The 19196-nt window shown below is 40.1% G+C and overlaps 1 protein-coding gene across 1 annotated transcript in view; it reads left to right on the forward strand.

The window, feature by feature from the left end:
• LOC117820696 (receptor tyrosine-protein kinase erbB-4-like) overlaps positions 1-19196 on the forward strand; it is a 415812-nt gene that overhangs the window by 305071 nt on the left and 91545 nt on the right. The window contains 3 exon segments of the mRNA XM_034694572.1: positions 2944-3037; positions 12646-12800; positions 17622-17666. Coding sequence (XP_034550463.1) covers positions 2944-3037; positions 12646-12800; positions 17622-17666 — 294 coding nt within the window.

Raw genomic sequence — 19196 nt, forward strand, 5'->3', positions numbered from 1 at the left:
CCTCATAATAGAAGGTGACAGGACCAGCTCCCCTGGTGAGTTTAATTAATAACATTTTTAATAATTTGCCTTGCAGAGTTACTTTAAGATGCTTGTAATTTCACTTCTCATTTATCTACATCTTTGGTGGCTGCAGTGGAGAGATATGAGGAGGACCCGAAGGTGCTGTTAGGGCAGGGGGGCTAGGCGTGTCACTGCGTGTCACAGTCACTGCTTGCGCACGGGGCCACGCCCTGCCTACCTGTCCACCTGCACATGAGCACCACTCACAACTTCAGCGTTACCAGCACCACCAGCACAATGTCTGTCAAATACGTAGAGGCTTCACTGAATTCAACTCACAACCCCTTTTTTTTTTTACCACAGCCACACTCTGTGTTCCTCTCAAGCTTTAAATATTTCACATGATGTTTCATTATCAGTTGCACCTTTGTTGTTGCCTTTTCTGTAGTCACAAGTTACATTGAATCTTCACAATACACCATTTGAATTTTCTAATAGCAACTTTGTGAAATAGGAGCATTTCAGCAAATCCACCATAATTTAAGGGCAGCTGAAGTCCCAAGCGGAAAGTATAGAAATTCTGCTGCTTGCCAGTGAGGTGCAAGTTTACTTCCTGTGTGCTGTTGAGGCTCCACGTATACCCTAACTGCTCGCGGCGCCTGTCCATGTGCAGCCTCCTCTGACATTTCTATCTGTGCAAGTCTATAAGATTCTGTTTGTGCATGTCTGTGTACTTCTGGCCTCTGCATGTGCAGTAATAGAGTGCAGAGATTCTTGATAACTAAGTCTAGTATTGCTTGCTAAACCACAACAATGCAATAATAGAGTGCAGAGATTCTTGATAACTAAGTCTAGTATTGCTTGCTAAACCACAACAATGCAATTAAAAAACCTTTATGCTTACAAAAATGCAAATCAGCTTATGTACCATTAGCCTCAGTCCCTAATGCACAAAAATATCTTATTTTAAACTACTATGGTTAGACGGAAGCAAAACAACAAGCAGCTTTAAGCACCTGACTTTTAAATGCCAAGAATTTGTACACTACTGTTTAAAATGCCAAACGTGCTGTATTATTTGCTAACTTGAACATACATCTTTGGCATTATGTTTAGAAAGCCATTTGAAATGAATGTTTACTCTGCATGAAATCCATACAAAGTTTTTTTTTTCTTTTTTTAATTTGCAGCAAATGTGAGAAATAAGCCTGTCTGTCCTTGCATTACACACAGAGAAAAGCAGTACACAGGTTGACTTCATTCAGTAGCCTATATGTCTTAAAGCAACAGTTCTATCTTCCAGCTACACACCCAGACAAAGCTTCACCTCCCCCACCTCCTGGAAGGTTTTATGAAGGCCAGATGAAGCATAATTAATACTAATTTGATTTAGATCCCACTGGGCCCATGACATTTTTTTTTCTATTGCTGAGGTTGAACATTCAGTTTTCCTTCTCAGACCAAAGGAGAAGAATCTGAAATTATTTCTCCTTGTCTTGCAGTGACAAAGGCAAAGTGCCAACTCAGCCGCTCTGTGGTCACATTTAATGACTTTTCCAGGCCACTCTGGTGTTCTACTATTATAAAGGGATTGCAGAAATTGAATAACAAGGCACTTAATTTAATTGATTTTTGGAAACGCTGCAGCCCTCGCAGGTATGGCTGCACCTTTCAACTGTGTCGACCTCCTGCGTGATGGTATCAATGTTACGGTTAGCTAATTAGCTACAATGCTTGTGGGTGTAACAGAAGCATGTGTGTGTGTGTGTGTGTGTGTGTGTGTGTGTGTGTGTGTGTGTGTGTGTGTGTGTGTGTGTGTGTGTGTTCGTGTGTTCGTGTGTTCGTGTGTGTGTGTGTGTGTGTGTGTGTTCGTGTGTTCGTGCGTGTGTGTGTGTGTGTGTGTGTGTAAGTTTGGGACTGCTTTTCATGCTATGACGACAACCAGTGACCTTTAAATCTTTTTTTATGCACCACAGGAACAATGCTTATACAAGCAAATTGAAACTGACAAATAAAACCACTATTAATAACCTCCTAAATATCTGAGTCCATTCATCTGTCTGATGTGCTTTGAGACTGGCATCCTGAACTCTGAATTGATACAGACTATACTGATGAAAGAATCATTTAAAAACTTGTGTGGCTACACAGAAGCTCTTTAGGAGAACGCCAAGGGATTTAAAATGAGATATCAACATTAGTCAGTAGTGATCAGCATTTCAACAGATCCTTATCACTGGATTTAGTCTATTTTACATTGGTTATTCATAGTGAATATGTATGGTCTCATATTTTGAAATCCATGACTTCAAATCAGTGTATGATTACTTGTTATTACCAAATTGTACTTTTTTGTCCTGATCTGAAAAATGCAAAATCTGAAACTTTAAAGAAAACAGAATACTTCAAAAACTTGATGCATTAAAAACAGAACTTTGATTTTTATTTATATTATTTTTTGGGGCTTTAGTTGACATCTCAAACTCTGTTTATCTTGATTCCTTCTGTTAGCATTTTGGTTCGATGGAAGTGTTATTTATCATTTGCAGATGCCAAGTTCTGAAACGTTACTCTCATCGACTAAACTTTTTTTTAAAAAACACATAAAATCATTAATACTTGAGACAGCTTGCTTTTAAAAGCAACATGATTTCAGTGCATAACAAGTTTTTAATGTCTTGCTCAATGCAGTAGTATTTATTGGCTGATGAATGTGTTATCTAATATATATTAAGACATCAGAATTAATGCAGAATATATTTTAACAGCAGCAATTGAGTGTATATCTTTCTACTCTGTAATATGAAGTATCCATATTGACTGAGCACCAAACCATGCCATTGCTCTGTTTCACAAATAACATTTTTTTCCCCCTCTTTGTCTCTCATCCCTGTATCTCTGTCTGTTTCCCTCCCTGTCCCTCTCCTCCTTCCCTCCCAGGGATATTCGAGAGTATGCCAACGGGTCAGTGTGTGTGGAGTGTGATGCCCAGTGTGAACGAGCCGACGACGACTCTTTGACCTGCACTGGTCCGGTAAGCTTACTCCTGTGCTTGATGACCACAAGACTAAGGAGTGACAATTCTATTTTGCAAATGTAATCCTTCTCCAAAGAGAAAGCAAGGAGAGATGTGCCATTTCTTCAAGTTTGTTTTGACCTAGTTGTCTAAAGCATTAATGGCAAAAAAGAAAATAAGGTGGTGTTATTTCATAATTGAAAGGCCAAGTTCAGCGTTTCCAAAGATATAGGCCATGAACCCTAAATTATAAGTGATAATGCAACAGGGAAAAGAAAACCAGCAGCAAACAACAAGCTAACTTAGAAAGGCAAGTGTTACATATCAATGCAAGATGAAGTTTTAAGTTAACAAGGTTTGTAATATTTTGAAGGAGGGGTTTAATCTAGGGGTTCATTCAAGCTGTGGGACAAAAAAGGGGTCATTTATTACTTAAAAGGCTAACACTTCAAAGATCTGTATGCTTGATTAACCTGATATGTCAAACTTGGATGGGAGAAGCCTGGGATCAGTTTTAAATAAATAAACTTTTAACATGCATAGCCTATGCAATTTAAAGGGCTCTTTTGACAGAGAGAATGATTTTCAGTGCTTGCAGAAAGCCTCTTTGCTTGGAACTGGTTCTTGGACATTGCTATAATGCAGAGATGTCAAACATATGGCCCGCAGGCCAAAACTGGCCCGCAAGAGGTTTGAATCCGGCCCGTGGATGACTTCCCAAAGTGAAACAATTACAGAGAAGACATTAGCTACAATTTTTCAATAAAAGTAACTGCAGTTTCATATTTGTCCTCTGGGGGTGTTGGAGCTATTTACATTTTTTTGTATATTTGATTATTTCTACTTTTATCAATTAATGTATTTATTGTTATTTGATTTAAGGTAATTAACTTTGATGCCATAGGGGTATTCGTATATTTTGTTACTCGCTTTTATAGGTTGATCAAAGAATGTTGAGCATTATCTGGCTGATAAAGTACAGTAATGTCCATAGAGTTTCTTATTCCAGCTCAATTTTCCTCTTCAACACCTCTGACAGCTCCAGTGTGATCTGATATTGTAGCCTAAATATACTGTGCAGACCATGAGTTTTGCTATTATATGACATTAAAAAAAAAAAAAACAGTGACTGCCAAACATCTTACTTTGAGGACATATTTCCATCCGGCTCTTCTGGGTTTCAAATTATCTTCTTCAAAACTGACAAGAGCATGGTTCAGTAAGGCAGGGAGCTCTGGATGTTGAGCGATAGAGACTGCAGGTTTGAGCAGCTGGTGCAATCTGATTCAGAAAGGTACTGAAGTAGTCCCGCTTGTGACAGCATGGCTCTCTGGGTTCAGGGGCATGGGCTCACTGTTTACACACCTGCACCACCAGGTAACTTGAGACTTGTGCTGCTCTCCAGGTACCACAAAAGTTTCTCTTTTTTTCAGTCTGTTTAGTCTTGGTCCTCCTGTCTGTATTCATGAGGATTTTGTCTTGTATCCACAGAAAACAGCATGTAAATGTCACTGTCAAAATGGTATATTTTATAGTTTGGTTGTATTTGTTGATTCTTTTGAAGCCCATAGACCTAACAGCTGATCAGTGGGCTGCATGTGGAGGAACATGTATGTTTTGCACCTGTGAAGTAGTGCCAAAACAAATGGCTTTTTGACTGGAAAGTAATATGCTGAGAACAATCTAATCACACTCGAATTGATATTTAGATCAGACTTTTCTAAAATTAGCTAAATTAAGAGATGCAAATGGCCCCATCTGCAGGAGTCTGTTGCCCAAGCCTAGCTCTGTGCTGGTACTCTGGTTGTTGTCTCAATCAAGGAGGGTGAGCTGACCGGCATTTCCTACGTGTCAAAAAACAAACACATAACTAAATGAACGAACAAAACTTTCCCTTCATGGAAAAGGTTGTTTGTATTTTTCTGTGCTTTTCCTATAGCCAATAAACTCTAAAAAATAAAATAAAAATAACTACCACATATCATGAACTCAGCCAACTAAAGCAGGGTTAATAGCTTTTTTCTGTTGGGCCTTGCAAAGAAAAGTATTCAAGGCCAGAGTATTGCTTCACTCACCACAGACCAAATGACTTGGAGCTGCAGACATTCCCTGTGGTCATCTCAGACAATGATTAATTATTGTATTAGCAGGCAGAGCGTGCCTTTCAGCTGTTCCATTGATTATGTCTCATGTTCAGACTTGAAGGTAAAACTGATCGTTTTAGCTACGATCTGCATTATATTGCATGCTAATTTGCAGCATCTTTGTTTGCAGGTCATGAACATGTTGTCATTTTCACGTGGACCATCAGATGTGTATTCAGGGACAGCAGTTTTATTTCTCTCCTTTTCTTTTTATATCAGTAATTGAGTTCCAGAACGCACGTGTACTCCTTACAAACTTTTGCTTCGCACAGGCTCTTAGGGAAGCACAGAAGCTTTTTGAAGGATTGTTTGGTCGCAGCTGTACATTAGAAAGATGCCAGAGTGAAAAAAATAAATCCCTGACCTTCATTTCTGTCTGTCTCTCCTGAGCACTACACCCACAGCCACATGAGGCCCCTGACCCTGTGCTTTCTCTTAAAATCTTATCTTGCTGTTTGATAGAGAGGGATGATTTGCGACAGTTGCAAGCCAGAGGGGCTATGTGCTGTCTTTTGTGTCCCATCACACCCTGTCAAATAGTTTGCCAAATGTAGTTTAGAAGGGTGGAACATTTGTCCCCCCTGAAAGCATTGGAGTGTTTGTGTGTGAGAGTACAAGCTTCTGAAGCCAAGGCTAAAGTTAGTATGTCTAAGGTTGTGGGCTTTAAGATTGTTTGTTATTTTGTACTACAAAACAATAAAGATACCTGTGGCTTGCTGCTGAGTTCTCTGCAGCCATCATCATGAGCATCTGAGCATCAAGCAGTGCTTAGAAAAGAAGAAGTCTGGTATATGTATTTATTGTCCAGAGGCTAAAATCAAAAAGTCTCTTATCATCATGAAAACCAGCCAGTCAGAGTCGGTTTAACTCTTCTTACTTTGTTTGTCAGACCTCCCTCAGATTTATAATGTGGCTATAAGACCTGACTGAAGAAAATGTATGTAGTTTTTTTACCGTCCTTTAACCATGTGACCTTGGCAGCCCCTAAATTTGCATATTTTGTCACTAAGGAGTTAAGGCTCATTTATACTTCTGTGTTGCCCCTACGTAACAGGGACTGACGCGGACATGAGCACCACATACTGCAATTCTCCGCCGAAACGTTTAGCCGGTCGCCTGCTTCGATCTTTGTTTACTTTTCCACAGCGATTCAGAGCGTGTTATGTTAATCTACAGCTGGTACATGTTTCTGTTTATCATACAGACATGATTACAGGGAAGAATAGAGAGGAGGAGATTAAATACACGGCCAATGAGCGGGGATCCTGAAAGTGCTGTAAATGCGGGAAACACAATGCCGCTGAGGGGACCAATCATAGGGCGTGCGGTCCGCATTGATTATACACAGTTACATTTTGGAGGAGGTGCACGTCAGCTATATGCGTAGGCCTCTGCGTAGGTACGGGAGCTACGCAGACCCCATCGTAGGCGACGCCGTCGATTCGACGCAGAAGTATAAATCAGCCGTTAGTCTAACTCTACTGTAAATGCTCCATTCTGACCAGAATGTTTCATGTACGTTTCATGCCCTCGTCTCAAGACAAAGGGAAAGTCATATTGTTAATCTATTGCCCTATGTTTCACAAAAGTTACTTAAGGCTCATTAAAAGCAAAAGTAAAAGGATGTATAACCTCTGATGTATTACTTCCTTATTTATGTCTCCTTTAACTTTCTATGTTGAATCCCCAACATTTCAATGCAGCTTTTTCCAGCTTGTGCACATGCATTTGTATGAGTTCAAATGCCTCTCCATGCTGTGTGTAATAGCAACGTCCCAGGGCCCCAGGCAGCTAGACCTCACACAGATGTGACATGTCCACCATACTTACACAAATAGATTACAGCAATCATATTATGGCTATAGCAATTACATTATGGCTTACACGCCGTGATTTGATAGGTCTAATTCTCTCTGTGGAGTGAGATGGAGAGATGACCATAACCATGGATGCAGGCTACATTGTGGACTGAGTAGATGATGATGGTGGATTTACAGAGGGTTCTCTTTTGTTGAGTGGTGAAACTAGTTTACTTGTAACAATTGATTACAGTGTCTTTACTGAGACATTTGAGGCACTGAATACTTCACTTCAACTAAGCCCGGCTCAACTCAACGATCCTATCGAATACCTCAGTTTTCAGTAAAAGGCAAGATTTGCATAATTTCCCAGTTTCCTGGGACCTCAATACATTGGAATTTCCCAAAAGAACAAATTAAAACAAAAACAGACAAATACAATAAAAAAAAAACGAGTTGAAAGATGAAGCACTGGAAAGTTGCAATTAGTGTTTTAATGGAAACAAAGAAATCAGTTTTAAAATGTTAAATCTTCAGAATTCCATGATGCATAGTAAACTGGTGTTTATGCAGATTAAAACCTGAACTATCCACCATGCTGTTTAGTCTACTGATTTAGAGTGCTCAAGAAAACAAACGTTTATGCCACAGTGTCAACAGGCAAAGGTGAAATTATGTGCCACACTCATTTACCCAGATTGATTAGATATGAGGTGTGTTACCAGGTTGTCCGTGGTGTCGCCTTTACTTTTGTGAATTAAATCACCATTGTTATTGGATTTTGACCAATCAAGTCAAGTGATTAACACAGCTGGGTGATAAGCAAGAAAGCGGAGTAATAATAACAAGCTTAACAATACCGACTGTGTCTATCTTTTTCCCCCTTCCATGTTTTCTATCATCTTTTTTCTTACATACCAAATTTGTGATTTACTTTTCTATAAAAAGGAAAATCAAACATATCTATGCAATCATTATGAACTAAATGTTCCTCTTTAATGCATTTGATTGGCACCAACTGCACATTATTCTCTTTCTTTAAAGTGCCCATATGGTCTGCCAACATCAAAACACATTGTAGCTGGTAAACACGCTTGCAGGGAACACCACACTCTAAAGTACAAACTGTTCACTTTGATAGTAAAACAAATGATGTCCAAATACTAGAATTTGCTGGAGTGGCTATACTCTAATATTGTGTATGCTGTATGGATTTGCCTGGTGTCAGATTCAAAGCATCTATCCATCTGTTTTCTTTTTGTCCCTCCTCCACACTTTTTATCCCTCTGCCTCATCATTAATGCATGAACATTTTTTTGTATTGTTATGGTGTTTTAAGACTTTCAGCAAGGGAGTAAAGTGAAGGACTCCAGCAGTGTGTGGCAGAGCGTGATGACATGGCTGAGGCCTTATATCGTAGTGAAATATCTTGTAAATCCTTCCTGATGTACCTGATCATGCCTGGAAAAGTCTTTTATGTGGCTGCCTGTTAAAAGTCGCGACTGTGAGCTCTGACACAGTAAAGATTAATTGCCAATCCTCCTGAGCGTGGTTTGTACATAAAGAAAGAGACGAGGGATAGAGGAGGTGGAATTATTCATTTACACATACAAATTCAGCAAGATGACAAATAAACTTAAGTTTTAAGCGCACAAGCCAACCAATTTATAACATGCAGCAGGGGGCTTTGGTCGTGACATTGTGCCTCCCTTGGTATAATTTGGATGTCGAAATACCCTGCTGGACCCAACACTGTTTGTTCAGCCCTGTCACATAATTTAGCTTGCTGATGTGATGGGATTATTGGAAACACATACACACTCACACACAAACACATGCACACACGCATGCACCGGTAACCACAGGAGGGAAGACACTCATAAAAGCAAAGAGCCAAACTCAATGCTAAAGCCAGCGAGAGCAGAGACTTTCAATTTGCATAATTATACCGAGGTGAATGTATGTTCACACACACACACACTCCAGTAACAAAGAACACATGCAGAGGTATTCGTGCATGGAATCATTTACACACAAAACATGCCTCCTTGCATGCCTGTGCAGAGACGTGAATTCTGGTAATGTATAAACAAGGACTCATATGCATGTCTCCACTTACAGAAGGACAGTTATCTGCTTTTGCAGTCATATTTTATATCTCGGTGGCTCATTGTTTAGCAAGAGCAGTGTGTGTGAGGCTACTCAAGCCTGCCCCCTCTCAGTAATTGCTTCCAAACAAAAGTAGAATTGAAGTAAAGTTCTGAATAAAGTCCTTGAAAGTTCATTTTTATTCTATTTTTGTGGTTTCAGAAAAGGACAGAAACAGAGGTTGACACTTAGTCATTTGAACAAAGTGAACTTAGCCATGCTATTTGTTACTGTCAGAACAATGCTACACTAGTCTTATCAACACATCTTTTGTCTTTGAACTGTCATTATCTATTTAGTTAGCCATTTCTCTAATCAGTTTAATACACAATACTATCCCAGATCTGTTTGTGTTTTCTGTTATAACTAGCTGATATGTTCACCTTCCCTATACAGGTTCACACAGAAATCAAAGTCAAACATGGCTTTTAATTACCTTCATTACTTGAGGTTTCAAAGATATTAAGTTGATTAAATTACTTTGTCGACTTGGACTGTCAAAAAATGAAAAGATGAGCAATATATTACTTCTGCATGCGAGTCTAGATCAAATGTTGTCCTCAAACACCTCCTCTTTTAGCGAAATCCAAAAAACTCCCAAAGTGGTGAAGAAACTTCTGGGTGCCCTGCTTTCCTCTGTTATCTACTGGGACATGATTTCCATTGTATTAGTGGACTTACACTGCAGTAAAAGCTAGCTAGCTGATTACTGAGTTATTCTTCTGCTGCTGCTGCTTCTTCATCTGCCATTCACTTTACGGTGGGTGGCAATGTAAAGAACCACCCTCCACTATGATTCAATCAATTACACTTATCATATGTGTATTTTTAGAACAATATCAGTATTCCATTTCTATATTGTGACAGTCCTATTCTTTGCAAACAAACTCACCTGTCCCAGGAGTTATGAAATGAGGGAAGATTAGGACCGCTAGATTACAGAGAAAAGTTGGAACAATATTAGAATGAAGTTGGAAGAATAAAATATTATGATTTTATTCTTTAAATCACTATTTTTCCTTTTTTAGTGTGGCCTTTATCTTCCATGGTATCGTGGATCAAAGTGGGCTTGGCCCACATTTTTGCGCCTCTTATGTCTTTCTATGTCTTTCAAGTGACTGCCATGTCTTGGGGAAATGGCCGCTGGTAGTGTCTTTATGTTTTTCCTTTATCTATGTTAGTTAGGCAAGAGTAGGGTAACTTGTGGTCCATTCATGTACTATGGGTTCAGAATAGACCTCAGAATGTATGCTGTCCATTTTGAATATTGCTTATTATACTAATGTTTTTTCCCCATTTGTTTTGGACGTGTCCTGGTTGCCATTGTGAATAATAGTCAACTGATTAGGCGTCAACTAAGTGTCTGAGTGTGCCTCCTTCTTAACCAGAAACCATTGCCATTATGATCCTACAGTTCTTGCAGACTAATAGTCCACTGTTTGCGGTGCAGAAAAGCACTGTTCATGTTCCTGCTTTTCATAACCTATACAGCATGAGTCAATATGTGTGATAATGATGTTGTATGTAAGCCAAGTGTTTTGTCACCAGAAGTCCGATTGTTGATTAAATTAGATTCCCCTCCCCACGCGTCTTTGTGTGTGATTGTCAATAGGTTGTTTTTTCGTATAGTTGCTGTTGATACGAGGCCTGTCTGGCAGAGCTCTCCGCCTCGCTTCTTCTCCTCCCCTGCCTCCTCTTTTGCCTATATTAGCTCCATAAATCCTGTTCTCTACGAATTGTTATGGTCATTGTGTATGCTGTGAGCGATGGTTATTATCTGCCTGCTCCGCTCACACTGCTTTATTCGCCTCGTCTGCTCTCTCCTTCCCGTCCCTCTTTCTCTCTCTTGTTCACTCTGTATCTCACTCGCTCTTACTGCCTGTTCCCATTGCTGTGCTATTCTGCATCCACGTCCACTCTCTATCTCACTCACTTTCACTTATTACTCCACAGTACTTCTTTTTTCACAGCTCTCATCTCTCCTTTTGCTCTGTTCACCTTCTGTCTTCAGCTCCCTGTTATCGCTCTTCCGTTCTCAAGCCTGTGCTGTTACTTCGATGCAGGCACAACAGTTTAATCCATAAAGCTGCTAAGAAACCTCCACTTGGATAGTTATTGATGTAGAAATACACCCATCAATCAGTCTTTATACCAAACTGAGGCTACAGCAGATCTATTGTCAAGTCAATTTGTACCACAGTTTTGTCCTTTATGCCAAACTTCACGATGTCAAGTGTTGTAATAGCATTTCCTGCTACATAAACTTTTGAAAGTAGAGAGTGAAACTGTCAGCTGAACGTGTGAGAGGGGAATTTGGCTGGAGAAAGCTAAATGTTCAGCTGACCAGGGATAAGTGAAGCTACTTCAGAAAGACGTGTTTCTGTCTGCAATGCCTTAGGACATAAAAACAATTCAAAGGGAATTCTAGGAGTAGTCACGACTTTCTCCTGCTGCAGCTCCTTAAAGGTGACATATCATGCAAAATCGACTTTTTAATGGTTCTCCACCTGAAATATGTTCCCCTGGCATGTCTACAAGCCCCCCGAAAATGAAAAAAATCCATTCTGCCCATTCTGATTTCTCCACCTTTCTGTAAATGTGTGCTGAAACGAGCCGTTTCAGTTTTCTGTCTTTTTCTTACGTCACAACGCCATCCGGTCTGTAATGGAAGTCAGAGCTCGGAGCTTGTTCAGCCCATAGACTGTATAAAATACATCTCAACCCCTCCTCTGTTTTTCATTCCCTGCACACGTGTGCTAACAAGGAGCTTAGGAGGGAGACATGCTAGTTGTAGGCTGTCTTAATAAACACAAAGGTCGGTTTTACTCCCCACGTCTGCAGATTTGAAGATCTAGTGGATGATTATTATTTTTCATGGAAAAGTGCTAGCGCTAGTTAGCATAGCCACATAGCTACATGTTCGTAGCTGTGTACCAAGACACACGTCGACATACTGACAAATAAAACAACAAGAAACACAGAATCTGTGACCAATCGTTCAGAAAGGTCCTGCTGCAGGCGCCTCTCCGTCAGGATCAGATTCTGGATCAAATTCAGAGGGTTGAAGTAACGCAGGTCTGTGAGCAGCCATGTATATTCAGCCAACATGTAAACATTAGATCAACGTGCTGGAGAGCCGAGGCCACATCCACTTCCTGAGGGGTGTGGTCCGAGAGCTCATTCTCATTTAAAGGCACAGACACAGAAAACAGCCTGTTCTGAGCAGGGCTGAAAAAGAGGGGTTTACAGGCAGACCAAAATCTGATTTCAAAGTGTTTTTTTGAGCAATATTGTTATATTGTTATATTGTCATATGTCCTGGAATTGAAAACAAGCTATGTCAGAAACAACTGATTATATTTCATTGTTATGATGATGATGGGACAAAAGTTACAGGTTGAGTTCCTTGCTTAAAACCAACATTATCACACACATTTATCAGAACTATTATCTCGGTTTTTCTTTCTCAAAGTCAAATGTACAAAATGTAAAACTGTTTTTAAAAAGCCTTTGCTCCTATTTTTTTTTTCTCTAGGGCCCAGAACATTGTGTGAAATGCCTCCATTTCAAGGATGGTCCTAACTGTGTGGAGAAGTGTCCCGATGGCCTGCAAGGTGCCAACAGCTTCATCTTCAAGTACGCAGAGGCCAACAATGAGTGTCACCCCTGCCATACCAACTGCACCCAGGGGTGAGTACGGTCAGGACAAGGGGGTTACAACTAGGTATGTTTCGAAGTGGCTACTATCCTTGTGGGTGAACTGTAACTTCAATTTCAGCTAAACGACTTGTCTAAAGGTGAGAAAATACTAAGAAAATAAGTCAAAAACCAGCACAATCTAGTTACAAGGGATCACAGAGTCTGGCTAACATTAGCAGAGCTAGCACCACCAGCCTTTGGTCCTCTAGGAGAACAATTATGGCTCGTTTCCACCAAGCGGTCTGATACGGATCAGTACAGTTTGGAACGGGTCAGATCGGTAATGCCTGATCCTGTTTGTGTTTCCACAGCCAACCGTGCCCTACTTGGTGGGTGGCGTGTAAGCCGGATGCCGATAGCCACGTCAGCTCACGGTTTTAGTCAGTGGAAATGCCACAAAATGCCAGCTGTACCGAGATGAACCGAACTGAACCGCTTGGTGGAAACAGGGCTTTACTCTACTCAAGTAGTTATATGCCAGCTTAACCTGACACAGCCTACATACAACTTTATCTCCATTTTCAACATCAAAATATGGTGCTGTGTGACAAGTACTCATCAGTCGTCTGTGCTCGTTTACATCCAGGTAGTAGAGTATTGCTTGAGTATTTTTTTCATTATGGCATTGGCAAGTAACTGAAGCTGCAGCCTGAATTTAATTCTGGCACCAGTGATTCTGGTGTCAGCCAGAACAGGTGACAACTTGTTATCGTCTTAGGTACTATCTTTCCATGGAATTTCTAGAATTCTTTGAAAGCCTAGAAGTACATCAACATGTTTTTAGGATCAATGCTAAGAGTAGTTGAGGGTGAAGTGAATCTGCCCTGAACCTTGGTCAACTACAAAAGATTAATTTAGACAGTTGACCAATTGTGAGCGGCCTTGACGCCGCTACACAGAAACAGAGTGGCGCTCAGTCTAGATATAATAAAAAAAAATACTTGCTGTATTTTACTGTGACAGCCATTCTCTGCTTTAGTTCTGCCTGCAAATTTTGATTGACATAGTAAGTCTAATGCATGACCACTGCAAGTTTGTTGCTGTTGCTGTTGCTTTGTTTGTCATTGTGGGTAGCAAGCACTGCCATGTTAGAGCTATGAGCTATGGAGAGCTATGAGCTATGGTGGTATCACCAAACCCTGCAAGCTATTATTAGTAAAGTCTGTTTTCTGTGCAATACATTTCTTTGATTTCTTGTCTTTGGTCTTACATTCAAAGTTTGAACACATTTCCCTTTGCTGCTTTCCGGGGTAACTTTTCACCACGGGAAGACTCTGATTAAGCCTTCTCATTCTGCCTCTGTTATTTCGTTTGGCTTTCATAAAGATATCAGTCGAAACCTGCACAGAGAGAAATATTTCCCTTTGCTGTTCCATCTACACATGAAATAAAAATCACATCTTCACAGAAAAGATAAATAAATAGGAAGGCAAACAGAGACTGAGATAGACGAGGGGAAAATGCAACAGAGAGGAGTCAGTAAAGTGCCGTGCCACTCTCCACTGCTCAATAGCCACTGATCGCTCAATGTAATATTCAACAAGGGTTGGTAAGACATCATTTTGTATTTAACTCCACAGGGAGCTTATGTCACTTGCTTGTGTGTTATTTATCCTCTGCGGAGTGACAACCTCCAGCTCGCCCAAGCATAGCAATGTAGTCGTAAATGGAAAACACAAGGCTGACACTTTGTCACAGGTATAGCTTCATAAGCAGCTCCGACTCTCAAAAACAAAAGCTGTGGAGGGCCAGATAAGGGAAATAGACAAAGAGTGGAAAAACAGAGACGGGTGAAACCACTACCTCGTCTAAACATACAAAAGAGCAAACAAATTCTGAATCTAGTCTGAAATCAGGCAGATGGAGCGTATGATTCCACTAGTGTATTGTGCAAAGGAGAGGACTTGAGAAATAAAACTATGAGGAGACATTGTGATACAGCACTTTTCATCCTCTCCTTGGGACTTAAACACATGCACACTTACACACACAAAGACACACCATGTTTTGACAGACAGCAATGAAGGGTTTAGTGGAAAGATAAGAAGAATCATTGATTCTGGCTTATGTTAGCTTGTAGGGTCAGGAATATGAGCAGCACAAGTCAAACAAGTAAATCAATACATTTCCTGATACGAAGTGAAACAGTTCCATTCAGGCAGAAAGCACAAAGGTTCACAGTTTCTCAAAGCATCCAACAGTAAAAGAAAAATGCATGCTTTACAGGACAAATCTCTGTTTTTGTCTAACATGGTGACTGGAAGTTACTGCACTGTCAGCTAAAGAAGCTTTAAAACAGAAAAATGTCCTGACACCTCTAGACAAATCAAAGCACATGCTGTGTAAAACTCCTGGTAAATGAAAGGAAACAGCAGGGGATACATTCAAGCAGGTGCTGAATTCAGTGCTAAAGTTAGCTTCTGATTCACACTGAGAATTGGCTGGTCAGGGGAAAGTCAAGGGGCCCAGGTCCTAATCCACAACCACTATACCTGGACTCTTCATCTCTGGACTCTGTTACCACATAGCATCAACAAACTTGTTTTCTTCTATCTTCTTTTTGTGTAAATGCAAACGAAGTACAACTTTACTGCCCTTTTTTAGCAAGACCAAATTGGACAACACCCTGATCCAGAGCCACTTTGCATCTTACTGATAGAATAAAGGTTTTGAAAGATTGTAGTATCTAAGAACTGTGGTTTCATAAAAAAGACCTTATCTGATGTGGCCGAGTGGAGATAAAGGCAATTAAATTTCCTTCATTTATATATTTTCACAAATAGAACAAAAGTTTCATGAATTTAAACCATGTTTTAAAAAGTCTGTAGACTCACTAAGATTATGTAGTTCAGATCAGACAAGTCTATAACTGGGATTTAGAATCAGGACCTGGTCCAATGTGATCTTGAGGTGAAACAAGCAGTGAAATATCCCTTTATTTGCATTTTCACAAATATAATTTCAGTCAGACAACTCACGTTTAAATTGTTTATTGTAGCAGAAAATACATATTCATGTTTGGCGCCCAGGCTCCGGCCTCATCACTCCCTGCAGATAAGTGTACATGCAGACATTGAGGAGTGATGAGCAAAACATACTGAACAGTCAATACCCCCCGGAGCCTGCAGGTGGATGCTGGGGTGGCGGTGGGGGTGAAAGAAAATTCAGCAATGGGCATGCAGGCAGCAGAGGTGTTGACAGGCAGAGGAAGAGATGGGAGGTTTTCCCAGTTTAAATAGACCACCTATTTGAGAGGCAGAGGGCAGGATTGGATGATGGTTATGAGAGTAGGACATGTGACGTAGCAGTGCAGCTTGAGTTGTCTGCCTGAACTAGCGCGCAGGCGTCGCTCCATTGAAGGTTTTACAAAGTTGAATGAGGCTTTCAGACACCATCAAGGCTGAACTAGACTGACTAAAACATGCTTCCATAACAGTAGGTGCAGAAGATGGAGGATCAGATTATCTGCACTGCAACTCAAGATTCCATACACTGTTCTCTTAACAGCTGATCATGAGGCTGTGAATTGGAAGCTAACTTCAGCACCATGTGTTGAACTTTTTAACTTTGAACGTTAAAATAAGCTTATTCATGCCAAAACATTAAGTATTACTGGAAAGAAATACATAAAACTATCCAGAGCATTTTTGACACCGTAATACCTTTTGATTTTAAAACCATGTATTTAAACTATATCTCCCCTGAAGTACAAGGTGTCGATAAATACTTGATAGCTATTTTGCTGACAGCAGGTAAAAAGGCTCTCACCCAAAGATGGATGATGCAGGCTGGACCTACAGTAAATAACTGGATAGATGTGACAATAGAGATTTACAGAATGGAAAAGGTAACTTTCTCTTTAAATTTAAGGCAAGAAGTGTTCAGACTCACTATTTTATTTTCAATCTATTTTACTTTTATTCTTGTAACTCACTTTATTATTTTATTTTTTGTAATACTTTATTGGTATTATTTCGAAAGTTTATTAGGCCTAGTGCTGATACTGCTTGATTTACTTTATTTTTTGGTACTTTCTCTCTGGATGTTTATAGTTCTTGTTTTGCCCCAAAAAGAGAAAGTCAAGTCCTTAAAGGCTAAAATGTAGATATAAGTTTGTAGTCAAAGAGCTCAGAAGAATTTTGTATGCTTGTTATTTACTTATGTCTTGAAAGAAAAAAAAAAAGCTTATTTGTAGTATGTTATTCTAGTTATGTCATTACAAATAATTCATAGTATATAATAAATGCAAGTATCAGATATGAAACTTTTGTATTTATATATTATTTAAGCGTCTGAAAGCTACAAAAAATATGTGCAGTAATACAGAAGAGCAGTATGAACAAATCTTCCGTTAGTCATCTTGAGTAACCTTTCAAAGTCTTGCTGAAGTTGAGACTTCTTCAGAGCATGGGTTGCATTATCAAAAGAGAAGTAGAAAGAGGCTACTGGGAGCATTTATTTTGGAGATGTTATATTGAACTGTGGGAGTCAGATTTGTCTTCTCCGTCTTATATGAAAGACCATGATGTGTCGCCTATAGTACCAGTGTAGGTGTAGTGTAGAGAAGAATCACCCATTTATGTAACACACTCCCACAAAGTCTTTACATACCCAAATCTTATGTAAAAGGGTTTACAAAGCAGATTTTGTTTGTTTAAGAAAGCCTGAACATGGTCATTTTCAGAGCTGGGACTAGTGGGTAGGCTCTGTTTTAAAGTACAGCTGTGTGAATATCACTGTATGCTCTTACACTTCTCATGTACGCAGAAATTATGAAAACTGATCACTTCATTTCTTGTATTTTTCACATAGGTGCATCGGACCAAGGCTGCAAGACTGTATTGGATGGATGGACAGGTGTGGATTACCTCTATTCTATTGCACACAAACACATAATTACACACACACCTTCCTCACACACACAAAGATACACACAGGCTCAAAAGAATCAAAGTCTCTGATTAATGGATTGCTCTAAGGCCTCAAGTCCCTGTGAGTGTCCTTAATGCCTCTCTGTGCATGCTGCCTTGTTTGTGTGTGTGTGTGTGTGCGTGCGTGCGTGCGTGCGTGCGTGCGTGCGTGCGTGCGTGCGTGCGTGTGTGCGTGCGTGCGTGCGTGTGTGTGTGTGTGTGTGCACAAGCAATTTGCCTGCTTCTTGATAAATTGATAGCGCTTCAGCTTTTGTTCTGAGGCCTGCGGGGAAGGAGGGGTGGGGGGGAGATAAAGTGCTGCTAACAGTTTACAGCAAATGGATTCAAGATTTCATAACAGTTTCATAACAAAGCCGTTTGGTATCAAGTAGTGCTGAGAATTGGCAAGTGTTGTTTGGGGATTATTTTAAAAGAGAGAAAAAAAAAAAGATAAGAGTGACAAACGGAGTGACAGTGAGGAGAGTGAAATGGTGACAGACAATGTGTGACCTCAAATTTAGACCATTAAAGTGCAGCAATGGAAACACATAACGATCTGGCAGTGAGAGGCTGATAAGGTGCCAGTTAGACACATAGACCAACAAGCTGATAACCTTTTGGTGAGATTTTACTGATCAATATGTAGTGTATGGAACATTTTGCTGAGGCTTTAGAAGAAACATGAAATCTCAGAAGACAAATTCAAGTATACTTTAAAGATCCTGCATTTTTTGGACGCTACCTACAGGATGAAGAGGAACTGCAGCCAATGTGTGATTATCTATCAGCTGACCTGGTGATCAGATCATCTCTTATCAGATCTCAGATAGCTGTGGCTGTGGATGCAGGAGCAGATGGCCTTGCTAACCTCAGATTTCGCTTCCTGCTCTAAAATCTTGTAAATCTGTAACCTTTTGGAGGCACCGCCGAGAGTGGCTTATCAGAAACACATGATTACACTAAGCCCTCAACCTGGCATTAACATGTGCCTTGTGTAAGGATTGTTTTCATATCTGATTAAGCTGGATTAATCACTTCCTTGTTCCAACTTTCTTGTGGAATATTTCATCTAATGAAGCTTACAGGTGATACCTCATCTCACATGTTCTCATTGGCAGTGACTGACATGTTGGATTCAAACTGATCAGAGCTGCGTCTTGTCTTTCTGCATGCATACTCAGACGCGGAAGTAATGGTGGAGAAAGATTGCATTTAATGTGCTCACATGCATCACTGACCGTGTACAAAGGACGCTTGCTGCGTGATCTTTAGACCTCTATGTCTGAAGTTCATTTATAGAGTAGCTGGGTTTCATAGGATCCCTCAGGGGGCCTGCTAATGTCAGAAAGAATACATATTGAAGCATGCACATTGAATTACTTCAAAGGTAATTATGATGACAATGACATTTGGTCAAGTGTTAAATTGATGGCAGTCTTTCTTTCAGGCTGATATTTGGCTTTTTTTCTAAGGCTTT

Source organism: Notolabrus celidotus, chromosome 10, assembly GCF_009762535.1.
Source record: "Notolabrus celidotus isolate fNotCel1 chromosome 10, fNotCel1.pri, whole genome shotgun sequence".
NCBI lineage: Eukaryota > Metazoa > Chordata > Actinopteri > Labriformes > Labridae > Notolabrus > Notolabrus celidotus.